The sequence below is a fragment of the Antrostomus carolinensis genome, unplaced genomic scaffold, assembly GCF_000700745.2.
Source record: "Antrostomus carolinensis isolate BGI_N321 unplaced genomic scaffold, ASM70074v2 scaffold2135, whole genome shotgun sequence".
Classification (NCBI taxonomy): domain Eukaryota; kingdom Metazoa; phylum Chordata; class Aves; order Caprimulgiformes; family Caprimulgidae; genus Antrostomus; species Antrostomus carolinensis.
The window spans coordinates 67582-86944 of NW_010316914.1; the positions used below are offsets into that span (position 1 = coordinate 67582).

Sequence of the window (19363 nt, forward strand, 5' to 3'; positions counted from 1 at the left end):
AGCCTGAAGAAAAGAAGGCTGCGAGGAGACCTTGTTGCTCTCTACAACTACCTGAAAGGAGGAAGTAGACAGGGTGGGGCTGGTCTCCTCTCCCAAGTAACAAGTGACAGGACAAGAAGAAATGGCCTCAAGTTGCACCAAAGGAAGTTTAGATGGGATCTTAGGAAGAATTTATTTACTGAAAGGGTTATGAGGCACTGGAAGGGGTTGCCCAGGGCAGTGGTGGAGTCTCCATCCCTGGAGGTATTTAAGAATCGTCTAGACATAGTGCTTAGGAACATGGTTTAGTAGGTACTTGTCACTGTGAGGTTAATGATTGGACTTATAGGTCTTTTCCAATTGAGGCAATTCTGTGATTCTGTGTAAATGATAAAGGTATTAAGATGTAGGAAATCATATGAACCAACTATGAAAATAACAATGATTGATACTTAATATATTCATTTTTCAGAAAAGGAAAAGATCATATAACAACTTTGAAATATCCATCCTCTGTACAAAGCCTGTTCCTCATGAATGCCAGGATGTCATTCTCATGCTTAGGAAAGCTCTATGCCTGCATGTGCCTAGAGCAGCAACAATAACCAACAGGGATTTCCTTGTTAGAGTCAACTCTAGGATCAAGGGCTCCGCTGGTCTTGGTGACATAGTCGGTATGGATAATATGGAAGTGAGAGTCTGCTGAGAAAAAGTTTCAGAGCAAATACCAGTCTAGAAAATGTATAAATGTAGTAACTTCCACTGAAGGGGCAATAAGCCTGAGCTTCTACTCAGTACCCAGTAAATCAACTAACATAAGGCAAACCAGAATGCTGAAAGCCAAATGATAGAAGAAAACATTTAAACTTAGGAGAATAGCTAATGAATTAATTCTCACTCTCCAGTGGGAATAATACTCTTGTTCCATGAAAAAGAATGTACCTTTCCCCTTTTCTCTCTGATTCTGCAGGATAATGTCTAAGCTTCAGCAACCCTTACAGGAACAAATATCCTTTCAAACAGAGGGAAGAAAAAAATATATCAGCAAGAAAGAACTCAGCAATAGCCTACAACTATTTTTATATTGTTTTTCTTTCATTATATCACTAAATACGATATATAGCAGATTTAATTCAACTCATACGTGCTACCATTGCAGACAAAGTTGTGGCACTATAAATCTGACTATTAATAGTTAACTCACCTATGTATAGGATCCTCTTTTAACAGAGATTTCATATGCAGTATAGAAACTGAATGATAGACTACACCTCAAATGTCCATCAGGCAGTATGCTTTCCAAATACAGCTTAGAATCATAGAATCTCCTGGTTAGAAAAGACCTCTGAGATCATCAAGTCCATCCATACTTGTCCACTACTAAACCATATCTCCGAGCACCCCACCTACCCGTCTTTTAAACACCTCCAGGGATGGTGACTCAATCACCTCCCTAGGCAGCCCATTCCAGTGCCTGATAATACTTTCAGTGAAGAAGGATTCCTGACATCAAGGAATATAGGATATAGGCTTGTCCTATATCAAGACAAAAGCATAGAAGTATGAAAAATTTTCAGAAAACAAAAAAGGGTAAAGATTTGACTATCCATGTGTATGTTTCAAGAAGACTAAACTGCTTCATTTTTGCAATTCCAAATACTTTGAGTCTGTAATTTTGAATATTTATTTTGTATGAACTGAAACAGTTTAAACTTTCAAATCCTACCAAAATGAAATGCAGAATTTAAGAAATCTAATACATTCCTAGAAAGCATTTTCATTTAATTGACTCTTTCCTCACTCTTCCTCACTACTTTCCAAGAAGGAGACACTCTTCAGAAACTTTTCTAGGGCCAACAAGTCAAAGAAGGAGAAGGAACTGTCTTTCTCTTTATACACAAGCATCATTTACAGGAACTTGCAAAGACTGTTTGATCAATACTTCCGTTAAAAAATGAATATAAAGAGCTTAACGTCACTGTGAGTTTGGCCAATTTTCACAATGAAAGTGAGAGTTTTTAATTTAAAAAACTATAGCTTAGTTCTAACAAGACAAGTTATATAATATTAAATAGTTAATTTACTGTACCAAACTGAAAGTCTGAAACATGAAGGAGGTAATTGTGGACAACTTCTAGGAAGGCACTTACAGCTGAATGAAAACCTTGAAGATTAGGCGTGAGAACAGGATATTGGACTCCAGGATGCCGCTCAATGCCCCTCATTACTTCTTTGTGATCTGCCATCTAAAATATATAAATAATTTGTATTGAATAGCAGTTATTTTCTGATTTTATATAGCTAAGCAGAAATTGGCTTAGACCGTGTTTCTACCTTCATTAGGTATACAGTTCACACAAAAAGTGTAACAACATGGGTTTTTCTTAATTTCTTAACTTTTGAGTATTTGAGTTGCAAGCTTTACAGTTCTCCATGAACATAGAGTTGAGGATAAGAATTTTATGATGTTTCTTTTTGTGTGTACCTGTAAAAACACAATTTGCGTCATAAACTGACAGACTTGCTGTTGCAACTTTAAACTTACCTCAATGGACTCAATATGTGGAATTAACAGAATAACTGACATTTTAAAAACCATTCAAATCTTTAAAACTTCAGCACTCCGAAAAATGCATCTTCACAATCTTAAGCATAAGTGAACCTGAATTACTAAACACTGTAATCAGCATATTTGAAAAGACTAATCACAAGTCTATCCTTAAAAATATAGCAAAATCCAGTTCTCTGCATTGTGCAACATTTTTAATATACTTAGAATTTTCTCTCAAAATAATAAAATGCTTCTTTATTACAGTGAAGGTCAAAGACCATTACTTTATTCAATCATTTGTTTTCCTTAGTCTCCTCTCATAAGAGAAACTCTGCCTTTTTTCTTACACTTCTCTCACTCAAGATTAAATACACTCCATATACTAATCAAGAAGGTGAATGAAAGACTTATTCATGTAATAAACTGTAGATTATCTATACAAGTACATTTTCTTGAAAGAAATTGAGGAAAAATGTATTTATTTTTTAATGGTGTACATGCCTGAAAACAATACAGTTAATGAAACATACCCTTCATATGTCATGTCTTACAGATTTTGAGTTTTAAAAAATTAATCATGTATTTAAAATGTTTTTTAAATCAGCTCTCATAAAAGCAATCTTCCAAGCAAACAATATTCAAGTGGATTTCTGATTCTTTCCACACTGATGAAAAGACATTGGAGGAGAATCGTATGAAAGGACATATGAACTATAAACCTTTTATTACTCCTTATTTTCAACAGATACTCTACTGATAGCTTTGCAGTACCACAATTCTAAATATATTATATCAAATTATACCAGATGATTAAGTGACCATACTACTGGCAACCTGGAATCTTCCTGTCACTGTTTTCCTACTATGAAAATGAATGGATTAAAAATATCAGAAAAATGCACGTATGCCTCCTCAAATGTAAGCCCAACATGTATCGATAAGGAAGTGGATATATGGTATGAAAAGTGTCATATAGCCAGACACAACTCATTTCTCATCGAGAAAGAAGTAATGGCACAAAGCAACTTTTTATAATTGCTTCTACATAAACTAAATAAGTATGATCACCTAACATAACCGATAACCTCACAAAAAAACATTTGGTAATGTCTTAAGTTTTTTAAGAACAATTTTTCATTCCTTAATTTAATATAAATAGTATCTACATTTTTCAGGGCTGGGAAGAATGTTTGAAACCAAATGATTAATTAAATGGCAAATGCTGGAACTAATTCCACACTTTAAAATTACAGCCTGAGTTAAAACATCCTAGAAAACCAAAATGACACTTTTTCAAACTCTACAAAGCTTCCAGGTCCGAATAATATTATATGTATTACATTTGTCCCATTACTATTTTTCCTGTAAGTAAAATCCCATTTTAACACATATTGTGTGTTATAAGATTTTAAATTGTAATAAAATATTTCTTTTCCAAATTTCTTTAAAAATAAGCTTTCTAATGGTAGGTATTTATAATTTTTGGCCGTTTACATTATAGGTGTGGGATCCTGTTTTATATGGCACCTCACTACTGTGGAACTTTCTCTTTTATTTTTTTTTTCAGTAAAATAACCTCTGCCCAAAAAAACAGTGGATGGGAAACCATAAAAGAGCTTTAAAAACTAAAAAAAGAAATAAGTGAATGAGTGATCTAAACATAACAGTGAATTCTATTCCCATGACCTATGAGAAGAAAAAAGAAAGGAGCAAAGAAAAGACAGTCAAGACTGCACTCCCTATCAAAGCAACACAATCTTATCTTTCAAATAAAAAACTTTTTAAACACAAATTAAGTCATTAAAATACAGTATTCACTCATAAATTTAAGATTAGGAGGGCTTGTTCCTTTTTTTCCAAAACTGACAAACCTGTGCTAAATTTGGTACACCTAACAGCTCACAAGAAAAGGAAATAATTAAACAAGAAAGAAAGAAATCCACCTTTGCTGTAGACTTTTCTTTCTAATGTTTAAAAACCCCTACATTATTCTCTGTTGCTGTAACTGCCTAAGTTTGATGGCACTTGGAAAAACTTAGCCTAGATGCTTTTAACAGACACAATCTGAAAACTCATTGCCCCTGCACTGACACAAAAGAAATTCTGCATTGTCACTGTTCTCTTCCCCTTTCCTCTTATCCTTCCTTTAGGCCCTTCCCTAGTGATCTTGGGAACACTGAAATAAATCAAAGGAGTCCCTTAGAGAGTGCTTTACATCCAGTTTGCTCTGCTGACTCATGAATAAGAAAAAGTATGATCCTATCATGTTTTTCTCAGAGGAAAGCCTGGAGTACAGTCCAGGCCCAGGATGCATTTTCAGTTTAAAAAGGACAATTTTGACAGAAGATATGCAACAAGCAACGTTAAAGATTGAAGTATTTTCTCAAATCAATTAATTTCATGTTTTACTTTGTAAATAACTTGTGTGGTCCTTACTAAACATGTAAGTACTCAAATGCTTTTGTGCAAACAAGTGCGTAATTTCTTGAAAATGATTTTAAATGATACAGACAAGTATTGACTTTTTTCCTACTTTCAGGGAATGATTAAGTTTGCATAAACAGGAGCTACCTAGTATAATTCAGGACAAAGCCTGAATTTGCAGTGTTAAATCTCAAATGAAAACCTGTCACTCCTAATGCCAATGTAGTTTTGCCGCTGACTTTAGAAAGACTGGGATTTCTGCTGAATTGTATCAAATGTAAAAATTAATTTTGGAAAAATAATAAGTAAATTATTATGATTCATCAAAACTCAGTTCGGCTGCTAAAAGTGTTAGATCTGCAAAATAACTAATGTGGCTAATTACTACTACTACTACAACATACACAAAAGACCCAAATTTAGATCTTCCAAACATGCTTCCAAATGTGGAAAATGAAATTTCACTTAGGAGAAAAGAAAAAAAGCCATGCTATCTTTCTTTTTTACATCAATGAGTATTAGTTTTCAGAAGAGTAGAAAAGAGGTAGGAACAATATTAAATCAGAATAATAATGTGTCACCATCCCAATTCTTTATTTACAACTGAATGTTTACATAAGTAAAGAGCAAAATAAAATGCACAAGTACTTTCTTTGCCTGCATTCCACAGTACAATGTTATAACTGATTGTAAAGAATTCTCTCTATGTTATTAACTGCAGAAAGTCACTGCCTCTTCGTGAGTAAATCCAAAATCAAGATAGAATCTGCAACATCTCTCCTTAACTAGCATCCTTTACATGTAAGTGTATGTGTGTTTGTATGTGTGTGTATGTTAACAGTGTTAGTGTTTGGAAAAGGAGGACTGCATGGTGGATAGATACACTAAAATGCACGAAGTGCAGCAGATAAAAAATGGTGTTTGGCTTCATGGAACAGTCAAGTTTCCACGACAGTCTATACAACCCCTAGGGAGGGGTTAAACCCCTAGGGACAGTCCACAAAACTCCCCTGGAGAGTCTATTCCCTTGGTTTGGTGTTAGAGAGCTCTGTACAGAAGTTTCCTGAGTTTGCACAAGCCCTGTGCATCTAGGTTTTCCTTCTCTGATTCCAGGTCTCTGAACTGACTTTGCTTTCAGCAGAAGTCTCCTCCACCATGACTGTTGCCCAGAGATCAGCCCCACTGCAGTTCATCTGGATACTCAAATTCAGTACTCTGCATCTCAACAGCTTCACATTCTCAAATCTTTATCACTATGTTTGCACTCAGCATCCCATATGCCAGCTGCCCTTTACTCAGATGGTTGATACATTGTCCCCATGTTTTATCACCGCTCAGCATCCTGTAACCCAATTCTGCCACTCCCTATTTACTGCTGTCCCTTGCACATACACGCTCATCCAAATTCCTGCCCTCATGCTTCAAGAGGCAAATAGGTAAGCACCTGCTAAATTATTTATGTTTGAAGAGTGATGACAGATTTCTCACACCCTATGTAGTAAACCACAGCAAACTGCACTCCCAGCATTTCTGTTGCTCAGGGCCTGGAACACTCCCCTTCTTAGAGTTTAGCTGCCTGCGCTCAAGGCCAGCTCATTCATAAGAAGACAGCAACTTCAGAAGCCTCAATCGGCCTTGGAGCTCATTAATAAAACTGGAAAGCAGATCAGTAGAGGCTCCCCCAAAGATTTCTGTTAGGTCTTAACTTGTCCTACCCTCCCTTTTCACTCAGAAGAAACTTGGTGCTTGGCCATGATGTACCTTACTGACTGGATCCTGACTATGCCTCGCAGAGCTGACTTCCTGGCTTGACTCTGCACCTGCTGCATCACTGCAGACACACCTGTAGCCCTGCTCTTGGCTGCCCTGGTTACCCTCCCTAGACTTGCTCTGCTCTCACAGACTGCTGGGCTGACTGCCCTTTGGTCAACCAGGCTGCAACCTCTGCTCTCCTTGTTACTGTGCTTGGCTTCCAGTTCCCTTTCCCTTCCCGAGAAACCTGCTCCCTAACCTGCTCAGCTGAGTTAGGGATTTAACCAGCTTTCTGCACAGCTTGCTGTCTTTTCTTCAGTTTTGACTACTTTTTAATAATTAGCCCAATTTCAGCTGACCTGAATAAAAGCAGAAAACTTGAAAACTGTGTAAATGGTGTCTGACAACAGCACCCAATTTTACAAATAAACAACATATTATTTCTATTCCATTTTCTTGTATAATTATACAGGCTATTCTACTGTAAAACTCCACTGCATGGAATGGCATTTAAATTTAGATAGTTCTGAATGGTGATGATTTTACATACCTGAGGCACCCATTTGGATGAAACAAAACTGGTCACTTCTATTGCAGGCAGGCCTGTTCTGGAAAGCCGGTTGATTAACTCAATTTTGGTATCAGTTGGTACTATCACCTATGGATGTGGAGATATATTAAAGTATTTCATGTGGTAAGAAACTTTTGTAAGTGAAATGTTCTTAGCATATAATCAATACTTTTTGTTTTTTTTAATTAATGAACTATACACTATACCATAACTATACTGTTTCATGACAGTGGAAAACTACCGCATAAGGAAAACACTAGGAAAATATACATGATCTTACTCCATTTTTTGTCCACCACAAAAGAATGAAGAAGCACTTCCACATAATTTGTTATAGATCTAGCCTCACTAATTGTTAGTAACCAATCACCAACCTAGCAAAGAAGTGACAAAGGAAATAGTAACACAGAATAATCCAACCAGAGAAAAATAAATTAAAAAAAAAAAGCTCTGCAGCTGAGGCAAGGTAATTCTCCTATTCTGCTTATACTATTGACACCTTTGATATCAGTAACAATGATATATGTAAGTTTATCCTCCTGTTTGTGGAAAGAGATTACTGTTTTGATACATGTATCCTATTTTATATAGTCTCTCTGAATCTTCTTCCATGCTTCCCTAACAACTCTTCAGGAAAATATTATCCAAAGAGTAATTTCTTTTTCCTTCCATGCCTGTTCAGCAGAAAGTGTGACAAAACCTATTGTACTATTCCTATTATAGTAGCACATGTAGCACAAACACATATTATGAAGATAGCCAGTGTTTCATGGTATTTACCAGTTATGTCGTCACAGAATGTGATTGATTGGCAAGACACAGACCAGAGAGAAAAATGGCAGTAGAGTAACAGAAAGGCTAGTTAACCAAGTATAGCAGGAAAATATATGATTTAACATCTGGCTACGTAGTAATATACTTTTATTCTAATATACAAGGCAGTTGTTAACAAATAAAAACAATAAATATATTTATAGCACAAAATGGAAGAAACACAATTAGCAGGATATATGTATTTTACACAATTAAAATAATGCTGATATCCATGTCAAAAAACACCCTCAACAAAGAGAAAAATTACCTTTTCATTTTGTAATCCATCTCTTGGCCCAACTTCTACAATCTTTATGTACTCAGGCAGTCCAGATGCTTGAGATTCCTGAAATACAAATCAATACTAAACCACAAAACAATGAAGGTCACTAAGATCAAGGGTACACCTTGTACCTGGTCCTCTCATATGATTCTGGGTATAAAGTCATATTGTCAACAGCAGCTTTGCTCATGGCCTTTAAAAATCTGTGAGAACATGTTCCACACCTTGAGTTAGGGAATAAAAAGCAGAAGTAATCTGTGTGCATGTTCCACTGCTCCTCTGAGACCACAAATGTTTATTATAAAAATGTACATAAAGTCATAAATGAACATTGTGTTTTACAGAGTGAGAAATATTCCCATTTCAAAAAGCCTCCCAACGAACAATCCAGTCCTCCAAACTTCTAACTGAATGTTTTCGATTTAACTGAACAGTTACTTCTCTGTAAATGTTTGCAAGACCAGGCTATAAATCTGAAAAGAACAGAGCAGTCAAGAAATGTTGAAGAGATTATTCATGAAAGATGAAAGTAATTCCTCTGCCTGAAGATGAAGGTTTTAAAGAAGGATTTAAAGGAGAACAAGGAAGGCCCCTGGTAGACAAGAAGAAGAATTTTCCAGGTGTAAGGGAAGATCTGGAATAGCAGGCAGCTGACAGTGAAAGGAGGGAAGGAAGGCAGCAGTAAGGTCAAAGGGCTAAGGAGAGCATAGGGAGCTGGAGGAGGAGGAAGGAGAAACAAGAAGAAAAAAGCAGGTGAAGGGAAATGAAACTTCCTTTTATTATTTAGCTGCTCTGTTATTGAATCAAGTTGACAGGTGTGGCAGTTAACCTAACCTGGGCCTTTAAGTCCTGAAACAGTTCAGAGCAGATGCTCAGACTGACCCCCAAAAAGCTGGGTGTCTTTAAAAAACAAATCAAATGGCCAATTTGGGGCATGCTGCCAGCACCTGTATGAGCAGGCAGGAGGATGCAGGCAGCCCCACCAGGAGCTCTGGAGATGCCTTATTTCCTATATTGCACTGAATACAGAATCCAACCCAGTGTCTCCATTCCAGTTGAGAGCCTGTGCTGGGATTAGCATGAGCTACCTGTGGGACGGCTGCTCCCGCTGCACCCACATCTCCCCTGAGAATCAAACTCCATGGGAAGGATGACACTGTCAGCCCGGGAGGACAGCTCCCACCCGCGGGAGTCGCAGATCGCCCAGAGACCAGAAGTCATTTCTCTAGCACATAATATGGCCACTAACCTCACATCATCCAAAAACAGATGAAAACCCCATTTTTAATTCCTCCCTGGCTAATTGGAGGGTTGTTTCATCAGGCTTGTTTCAACCAAACAGCTGCTAATTTCTCCTCACTGTAACAGAAAATAAGCATTCCTACAGCACCTTTGGTTTCTATCTGCGTTCTCGGTGCCCGTGCATAAAACCAAGTTCTCTGCAGCAACAGCCGCAACACTAGAGCCAAATTCCAATAAATATATTTCAGAGCATTTACTGTGTATTTATCTGAGCCCAGTAAAAAGAATGGGAAACAGCTGTACAGTATCCATTTGATCATGTGGAACATCTGGCAAGTTAAAACTCTGTCAGGCTGTACTAAGCCCACACTCGCTGACAGTATCAACCTATTTAAATGTGAAGGTAAAACCTTCACATCTGCTGCATATTGTTTATCTTTTTTTAAGTTATTTTCACAAATATGGCATCGCTTCAGCAGCGCTACAGGCATAAATCTGGGTTATTTCACGATTATCAGATCCTTCTTACAAGACAAATGCCACAGCTGTGCTATGAGCAAAGCTGTGACTAGGGAGAAAAAAAAAAGAAAAAAAAAAAGAGCTAAAACAGGTTACGTGAACCAAAGCTTAATTTAGAGCACGAAAAATGTCCATAAAACTGCAGTGGCAAAAATGTTCAATTTCTAGGCCAAATCCTGTAGATCTTATTCAGTTTCTACTGTGGTAAAACTTTTGCTGAAATCAAAGAGCTGTACCTGTCTTTACAGAAGAGTTCACACAGCCTAAACACGTGCAGCAGCAATTCACACAGCCATTCAAGGGACGTCTGCTGCCCTTGGATTTCGCAGGGGACAGAAGTTTGGAAGGGACATTACAGAAAGGCATTCAAGTAATGATTTTTATTCTCCATCTGTGATATTACAGGCATACAATCTCTTTGCACCATCATCCAGGTCTCTCACCCCCTGATTTCCTCTAGAGCCTTCCTATCCACTAGTCAGTCCCAACTGGAATTCACTGTTCTTGAACATGACACTGAAACCATGTACAAGGTGACTCTCTGTAACCTGGTCAGCAATCAAACACCACACAGCCCCTCGCTCACCCTCCCCTGATGGGACGAGGGAGAGAATCAGAAGGGTAAAAGCGAGAAAACTCATGGGCTGAGATAAAAACAATTTAATAATTGAAATACAATGTTAATGACAATAGTAATGATAATAACAGTAATCATGGAATATACAAATGAGTGATGTACAGTGCAATTGCTCATCACCTGCCAACTGATGCCCAGCCTGTTCCCCATCTAGTGATCCTGGAGCAGAAGAGAGAGAGAGAGCTCCAGCAAACTAACTTTCCAGCCAACCCTCATTTTTATACGGAACATCATGTTGTATGATACGGAATATCCCACTGGCATATCCAAATGCCAATCTGTGTCTGTTAATTTTACTATGCTCCCCTCCAGTTTCTTCTGCACCTGCAAACTACCTTAGTAGCTAGAATACTGCTGTGTTTTGGTTTCAGTGTGGGATTTGTTATAAGAAGAATGTTGATAATATACTCATGTTTTTATCCAGAAGAGTCTTGTTTTGCATTGAATTTCATCTATAATACATTGATTGTTCCTGTCTTCAAGGTCACTCAGTTCCTCCTGTGTGGCATCCAGTGTGGCACTGACAATGTGTCCTGTCTTTCTGTCATCAGCAGATCTTACCACCTTGATATATTCTGGTGAAAACATCTGGACTAACATGACATGATTACCATAGTTTAACACAAACATACATTATCTCAAAAAAATTGGGTTACTGCTGTAGAAGAACCACATTTTAAAAAAAGATCTGAGGATCTCCACCAGCAATGTCTCTTTGGTCTAAGAAACATGCTTTCAACGTTATCTCTTATATCTTCCCCAGCCAGTTTCTTATTCATCTCACAAATTCTGCTTTGATCATCCTTCTCCTCAACATAATTAATAAATTATTTTGTGCTGCATTGATGAAGATAGGAAGCAAGTAAAAGGGAGGCAGGTTCAGGCCCCTGTGTACTATTTATGCATTTTACAGTGCATAATCAAAGGATAAAACTCAGAAATAAATTAGAGGCTATAAAACTACATGTACCATCTTCTGCTAAGATGACTCTGCATTTTTCCATTCTGTGGCCCAAGCTGAATCAGAGGAGTAAAGAAGTACCCCTTAACCTTAATCTCACCTGTCCTATGAATGAATACTCCATAACTAGCCGTTAGGTCATTATTCCAAAACACTGGAGGTATCATAGAATCACAGAATGTTGTGAGTTGGAAGGGACCCACAAGGATCATCGAGTCCAACTCTTGCCCCAGCATAGGACAACTGCAAGATTCAGACCATGTACTTGACAACGTTGTCAGGAAGAAAAGAGACTCCCTGCTTTCTTGGGAAGTCTTCTGATCAGTGTCACACTTGCAGAATATTCGGATATTACTTGAAGTATAGCTGAAGAAGTCACCTGAGCCACAAGTCACATTCTGTGCCAGGCTCAATGCCATCTGCATTCACTAGGCAAGCTTCAAATCCACAAAACAGACTGAAGTCTTTAAGAATTTATTCAGAATTTAAACACTTCTCTGTGTTTAGACCTTAACCAGGACTCAGGCTTTGTGAATTGAGGGATAGAGTTCCCTGAACTCTGACTGGAGGATTCCAAATGTGCACCATCACCTTGGGTAAAAAGAAGGATTTTCAGAACCAACAATGAGACAAACTTAAGAGAATTTTGACACCTTCAGGTATGCCATTAAATGGTCTACAGATAATAAATAGAAAATAGAAGTAGAAATGAACAGAAAAATGAAAAATGGGGGTTTTTTTAGTTTAAGAGAAACCAAAAAAGGTGAACTTTCCAGAAATGCACAAGTACTTACATTAAACACTAAACATATCAGGTAAATAATTTTGTTTCAGAAAAAAATATTTACTAAATTGTATTATATGAAGTACTTCTATGTAACAAAGTATAAAAAGGAATTCTAGTAAATACTTAGAGGTGTCTGCTTATTCAATTATATAGTGGTTCTGTTAAAAAGTAATGATTACTAAAGTACAATGTTTGAAATATCAAAAAGGAAATAGCTGACACGAAAGACTAAGAGCCTGGAAAATTTGTTTTTTCCATGTATCAAGCCTTGCCAAGGAGGAACAAAAAGCATATAAAACCACAAAAAACCTGCCTCCCTCAAAACAGAATGCAGCCAAAGAGCCTTTTTTTAAAAAATAGAAAAAGGAAAACCATACCATTCAGCTTGAGACATGAATGCCAAATTTCTGTATGGAAACATTTTCCCTGAGCTATAAATAGCTGAAAATTCAAGTTTATTATAGAAAATCCTAGTAACCCTTAATAGAGGAGTATAATCTTCTTAACATAACCATAGATGTAATTAAATTAAATGAACACACTTTTTTAAGCTCTGTCACTGCTTCACTACTTCTAGTAAAGGTGCTGAGGTTCCTTCAACTTTCTGAGTTTTAGTCCATGCAACTCATTCATAAGGACACTAATAGCACTGGCAAATATCACCCAGAGCTGCTCAAAAGTAATTGAAAGGACCCAAAAGTAAGGGAGAAGAATCTAGAGGTTTATTTTCAATCTTTCTAACCAAGCAAAGATGAAGCTCTGCTTCCCTTTTCCACAAGGTGGTGTTCTGGCACAGAGGACAACTGAACAAAGGTAGGTCCATCTTGTACAAGGAAGAATTATTCAGGAGAGCAGATTTAAACAAGGATCAGCAGGGAGGTGGCATCATAACTCCATATGTATATGTGCAGTGACATGGACAAATGCCCAAAAACTGGGAGAAGGCTCTGAGATAAATAATACAATTGCTGGAAGGAGAACAAAGAAAACAATGGTCAATCTTCTGAACACATAGATGTCTCTAAACTTTACAAGACATAGAGGAAATAAACAGGAAGAAATTAAAATCTTAGTACATAATCAAATAATGATTGAAGTGGTATGGCAGAGACTTGTTTATATAATTCCCACTACTGGAAGGCAATATAAAATATTAATTCCCAAGTAAACTAGATGGAAAATGGAGAAGATTCACCTGTGAGATATAAATAATATACACAGATATTTAGAAAACAGTGGGACACATCTGGTGAATATCCCTCAGTATTCATCCTACAGCTTCTTCTGTATGCTACTGACATGACCACCAGGAGAACAGTAGCCAGGAACAGGGCATGACTAGCAAAAAAACTCATTAGATCTTGAAAAGCTTTCATTAAGTAGATTTTTCTTATTATATCATTACATATTCATGACCTGAATTATAACATGGAAATAAAACAAACAAAGCAGTTGCAAACGCTTTAGACAACAGGACTGGAATTCAAAGTTCCACTGACATACTAAAAAAATAAATATCATGCATTTCAATAAAAGCAAGACATAACACAACACTTGGGACTATCCTTATTGTATCTGACACTGACTAATTAAAAGAATTTTTGCATGTTGTCCTTTACAAATTCTACCATGCTTATTTCCCCATTTTAATAATTTTGACCCTCCCCAAAAAGATTTTTGTAAAATGCAAGATAGAGAGTACCTGACTAAACAGTCCTCTAGAAAAGGACTGGGATATTAAAATTATTAACAAACTGAATATGAGTCAATAACATAATGCTCTCAAAAACAAACAAAAAACCCCCATGAAATGGCAAATCTAATCCTAGGCTATTGTCTTGGTTTCTCTAGGATAGAGTTAATTTTCTTCTTAGTAGCTAGAATAGCTGTGTTTTGGTTTCAGTGTAGGATTTGTTATGAGAAGAATGCTGATAAAGTAGTAATGTTTCAGTTGCTGCTGGCCGTCCAAGGTCGTTGTGTTTTGCTAGTCTGCAAGTGCAAAGGATGGGGGGAGCACAGTAATTAGCAAAACCCAGAACTGGCATGTGGATGTGCCAAGGAGATATTCCATATCATATCAGGTCATGCTCGGTACGTTAACCAGGGCTGACCGGAAAGCGGGTGCGTTCTCTCAGGGATCGCTCGAGCTCACTCTTCCAGGATTGTGGTTTCAGTTTCAGGACTGTCTCTGCTCCAGGATCGCTGGCTGGGGACAGGTTGGGCATTGGTGGGTGGGTGGTGAGCTACTGCACTGTGCATCACTCATCTGCGTATCCTGTTACTACTGTTATTATTATTATTTTATTTTAGTGAGTGAATTGTTTTTATCTCAGCCCGTGAATTTTCTCACTTTTACCCTTCCCATTCTCTCCCCTGTTCCCTGGGGGGTGAAGAGTGGGAGAGTGACTGTGTTTGGTGGCAAGCCATAGGGGTAAAACCACCACAGCCTTTTTTGGTGCACAACATGGGTACATCAGTTTGTGCCCATTACCCCATCCTGTCACTGACTTTGTCTTCTTTATTCACCCCACTAGGTATTTGTACACACTGATAAGATCCCCTTGAGCCTTCTTTTCTCCAGGCTACACACTTTCAGCTCTCTCAGCCTCTCCTCATATGACAGATGCTCCAATTCATTAATCATCTTCATGGCCTTTTGCTGGATCTGATCCAATATATCTACATCTCTCTTATACTGGGGATTAAACCTATAGGTATTATTTTAGTCCACCTTTTCAGATTTAATTTGAACGGGCTTACAAGTTTTATTAGAGGGCTTGTGTGAGCTCATGGAAGAGTAGTGATTTACATATATCAGGAGATTATCTGAGAATTCACTGTAGGGATTTCTATTTTAAAGTAGTATCTCTAACATTTCTACTGTCATTTCTATTAATTATTAAATTATAATATAATCTGCTAGTACACTTATTCAATTGTTGCAGGGGTGTTTACAATAGAGTACAACTCATTCATATGAAAATAGAAGAAATATGATTTGGAACACAAGGGAATTCAACTAAACTGTAGATTTTTATGCTGCTGGAGTGGCCAGCTGTTTGATCTAATCCTGTTTACAAAGAAGACTTTAATGGTAAAGACAAAGGTCATAAAGTGCAAATATTAACTAACAAATAATAAGAAAAAACTATGGCTTTTATTTAGAAATTAATATTTTGAAAAAAGAATTCTATCAAGTGAGCAGAATTATGACAAACTGACAGTTCAAAAGGTAACAAATGACATTAATAGGGAATGCTACAGACATTGTAAAAAAATGTTGCTGTGTTAAGAATATTCTTACATAAAACTAGAAAATTCAAGTGACATTCTTAACTACACTACTCATGACCACACAGTTATAAATTTTAAAAAGCAAAATACCACCTATATATTATTACTCTTTTTGGAAATCCTTTAGAATAGGTCTTACAAAGTTACAGAAGACAAAGTTTAACAGTGTTATTTAGCTTCAGGTTAATAAACCTCGGCTTATTCCTGCAAAAAATGTCTAAACATATGTACCTGCAGTCATTCTGGATGACTTGAGTTCTGGCCTCTAAGTGCTGCTCAGGAAGGGCATGGGTCCCACTTCTCCCATTTACCTGCCAACCCTGTTACCACCCACAGCTCCCCTCAGTGAGGGGCTGCTGGCCCTCACTGCTCCCTGACAATTAAACTGAGAGAAATTTCTTATTCTAGAGGTCACTGAAATATCTGATCCTTGCTCCCCGACATCCAGTTCAGACATAACTTCTCGAGCGTTTCTTTAGCCCAAGTCATACATGCTGGGAGTAGCATGCAGCCTGTTGCTCCCTGTCTTTGCCCCTTTCTATCAGTTGTACCCAAAAAGAAAGTGCAGTAGTTGTTAATGGCTAGCACTGTAAGTACAAGCTTTGTTGATGGAGCTCAGTAGTATCACATGCTCCAGACTAGAGCAGTAGCAGTTATAAGCTATGTCTGAAAGTCAGTGCTTTGTACATTAACTCTGATCCTGTGGCACCATCTCCTCACCCAGAGGAGGATGCAGCTACCAGATGATGTGAGAGTAATCCCAAAGGATAATGTCTTTTCACCAAAATCCAAATAACAGTAAAAGAACTCTATCTGATACAAAAATACAATTTTGTTCATAAAAGAGAAAACTGAGGCATGATATGCAGCTGTGCTAAATCACTTAATGCACAGAGAATCACCAGAGGGGCACTAAGTGTGCAAACTGATTTCACAACACAGTATCTCCCAGGTCTTAGCAAAATGTAAAAAGAGGTAGCAAATCAGATAAGCAACTCCTTTCTATATGAAAGGACATTTCTTTCAAGGCAAACACAAAACATCACATTTTCCAAAAGAACTACAGAGTTTATAAATCAATATAATCTCTGTGTGCAGGAGTCTAACAGAGGAAATGAGAGAAGGAATTCCTCACTTCTCAGACTATTTTCCTTTAAACTAAATTAGAAGAGGTCAACTCTCACATACTTTGTGTGAAACACCTGCTGAATATTGTTTTCTGTGATTTGCAGTTTACCCTTTCGCTTACAGTGGAGGTGCTGAGCCACTCGGAGATTCAAACAAGACCTGCAGCTGCCTCCAACATACAATTTGCCTTGTATAACCAATTTAAGTGAACTTGGTTTGAACTATGAATACACATAAATTGAAACCCTGGGTCTTTTCATTTTATTTAATTGAATGGACAGTCATGTATTTGAATACTGTTTGGAGGTGTCTACTTTCACTTTCATTTTAAAAGCAGAAGAATAAGCCTCAGTAATTTATTAATACATTTTTAAATACATGAGAAGATTAAATTTGGGTTTTGTTGTACTTTTCATATCACATCAAAGACTAAACTGCTGTTTATTCTTAGACTACTCATTTCGCCTTTCGTGAGGAAGCTGAGTTCAGAAGTAATAAACAGGCTTAAAGGTTTCTCTTTTTTTTTTTTTTTTTTTTTAATTGTGTTGTTCTCTTGGAATGCATTCTGAAACTACTACTCTTAGTCAAACAAACTATATGGGTTACCATACTGATCTTGCAACAATATTATCCTGTATTTCTTTATGACTTTGTCATTTTCTTCATAAACTAGATTTTGTTCTTGATCTCTCCATTATTTGAAGAGAACACAAAATACAATAGTATTTCTTCCAAGATTGAAGAGCTACACTGAGCTACCACACTGGGCGTATGTTTTTCCCTGTAGCAGTATATAAAACCATAAATTGCTAGCCTATATTCTTTAGCTTCGGTTCTGATTAAGACCTTGCTTTGTAACTTTTCATATATTGCTTTCAACTCCCAAAACTGCACCAAGCACAAATACAGTGAAATGAGAGAACACAACTTAACTGGTGGTTATACCTCAGGTACACAGTAATGGCTATGTTGGATAGAAAATGAATAAAAGCTGTATTTCCCATCTTGCACAATGGTAAAGAGCAAAACTTATTAAGACCACCTATTCAAAATATAAACACTCACGAAGAAACATACATAAAATAACTATTACATAAAATACAATTACTAGCATATTTAAAATATTAGAAATAAATATTTAGAGGAAATGCAGGCAAATTATCAACATGCTAGATTTATTATTAATTTACATATTTTATTGGTTTTTAATCTTATTGCTCTTCAAATATTTTGATAACTCAATTTAAACAAAGCCAGTGAAAGCATACTGGAAAATATGTATTAAAATTATTATGATGTGAAAATAGTTACAGACTCCTAGAAGCCTTTACCTTCAGCAAGCACGGGTAAGAAATGAGAAGACTTGAATCACTTTTTAAATTGTGATCATCATTTTAAATTGTGATCATCAAAATCATGATAGTCCATGCTACATTCTAACTATACTGCCACGAACAACAACTTATTATATGTCAGTAGAGAATCACACAAACATTTCTGGTGGTCATGGCTTAAAATTTGCTGAATGTGAGCTTCAGTGGATCAGAAAATTCCACAGGCTGCTGCAGGCTACCGAAACTGCTGTTCTGACAGTCCTGCAAAAAGGAAATATCAGGAACTGGGAACTGACCATCTAACAGGAGCAGCTAGTTCTAGGAGTGACTGCAAACCATGTCCAATTCTCTGTCATGATGTTGGATGTTCTGAAAAAAAGTAGTAGCATCACAGGACAAATACTCAGACTAATAAAATCAAGCCCAAACATTGCTCACCATCTTTGAGCAATGATTCTTTAATATTCATGTCTGTATTTTACAGAAAACCATTCACAAACTTGACTTGCCATCTTCTAAAACACATTTGTTGCTGTTTTCCACAAATGCACAGCACATGGTATCGCAGAGGTTTGAATACAAGTGTCAATTACAGCTAACAGTTCATGCACCCTAAAAGCAGACATATGTCCTGAAGCCACAGACAATTTTAGATAACTTGCAAAATAATGATGAAGGGAATGTATTACTAAAGCCAGGTGGTAGCAGAGGCATAGATAATCACAGTTAGATTTGTCTTACAATGGAATCACTAATAATAAGGGTACTAGAGGCCTCCGTTGCTAGTAAGAGGCCAACACAGCCAGTCACTTTAGCAAAAATTAAAAATGTATTTTCAGGACATGATGTATACATTACCTTTTTCTGTTTCCCTAAATGCTTCTCTTGGCTAACAAGCAGCATTTCTCCATTAACCAAGTTGATCTGCAGTCAACTCACTTTCATCCATATCCCTATCTTGGTCAAAGCCTGGAAAAGCAATTATACTCTGCCATCTGGGCTGGATGAAAAGGATACAGAGAACTGAGATCAACAGCATACTGATGACACTGGAGCCAAAACCTCCCACATTTTCCTTTACTATTATT

The 19363-nt window shown here is 37.0% G+C and overlaps 1 protein-coding gene across 1 annotated transcript in view; it reads right to left on the bottom strand.

The window, feature by feature from the left end:
- The window catches only part of HMGCLL1 (3-hydroxy-3-methylglutaryl-CoA lyase like 1), a 56036-nt gene extending 47603 nt beyond the window's left edge, over positions 1-8433 (bottom strand). Inside the window, exons 1-3 of the mRNA XM_010168378.1 lie at positions 8359-8433; positions 7257-7364; positions 2130-2225 (exon numbers count right to left, since the gene is read on the bottom strand). Of these exons, the coding sequence (XP_010166680.1) occupies positions 2130-2225 (96 nt within the window). The 5' untranslated portion in view covers positions 7257-7364; positions 8359-8433. The remainder of the gene's footprint in view (positions 1-2129; positions 2226-7256; positions 7365-8358) is intronic.
- Positions 8434-19363: the final 10930 nt, after the last annotated feature.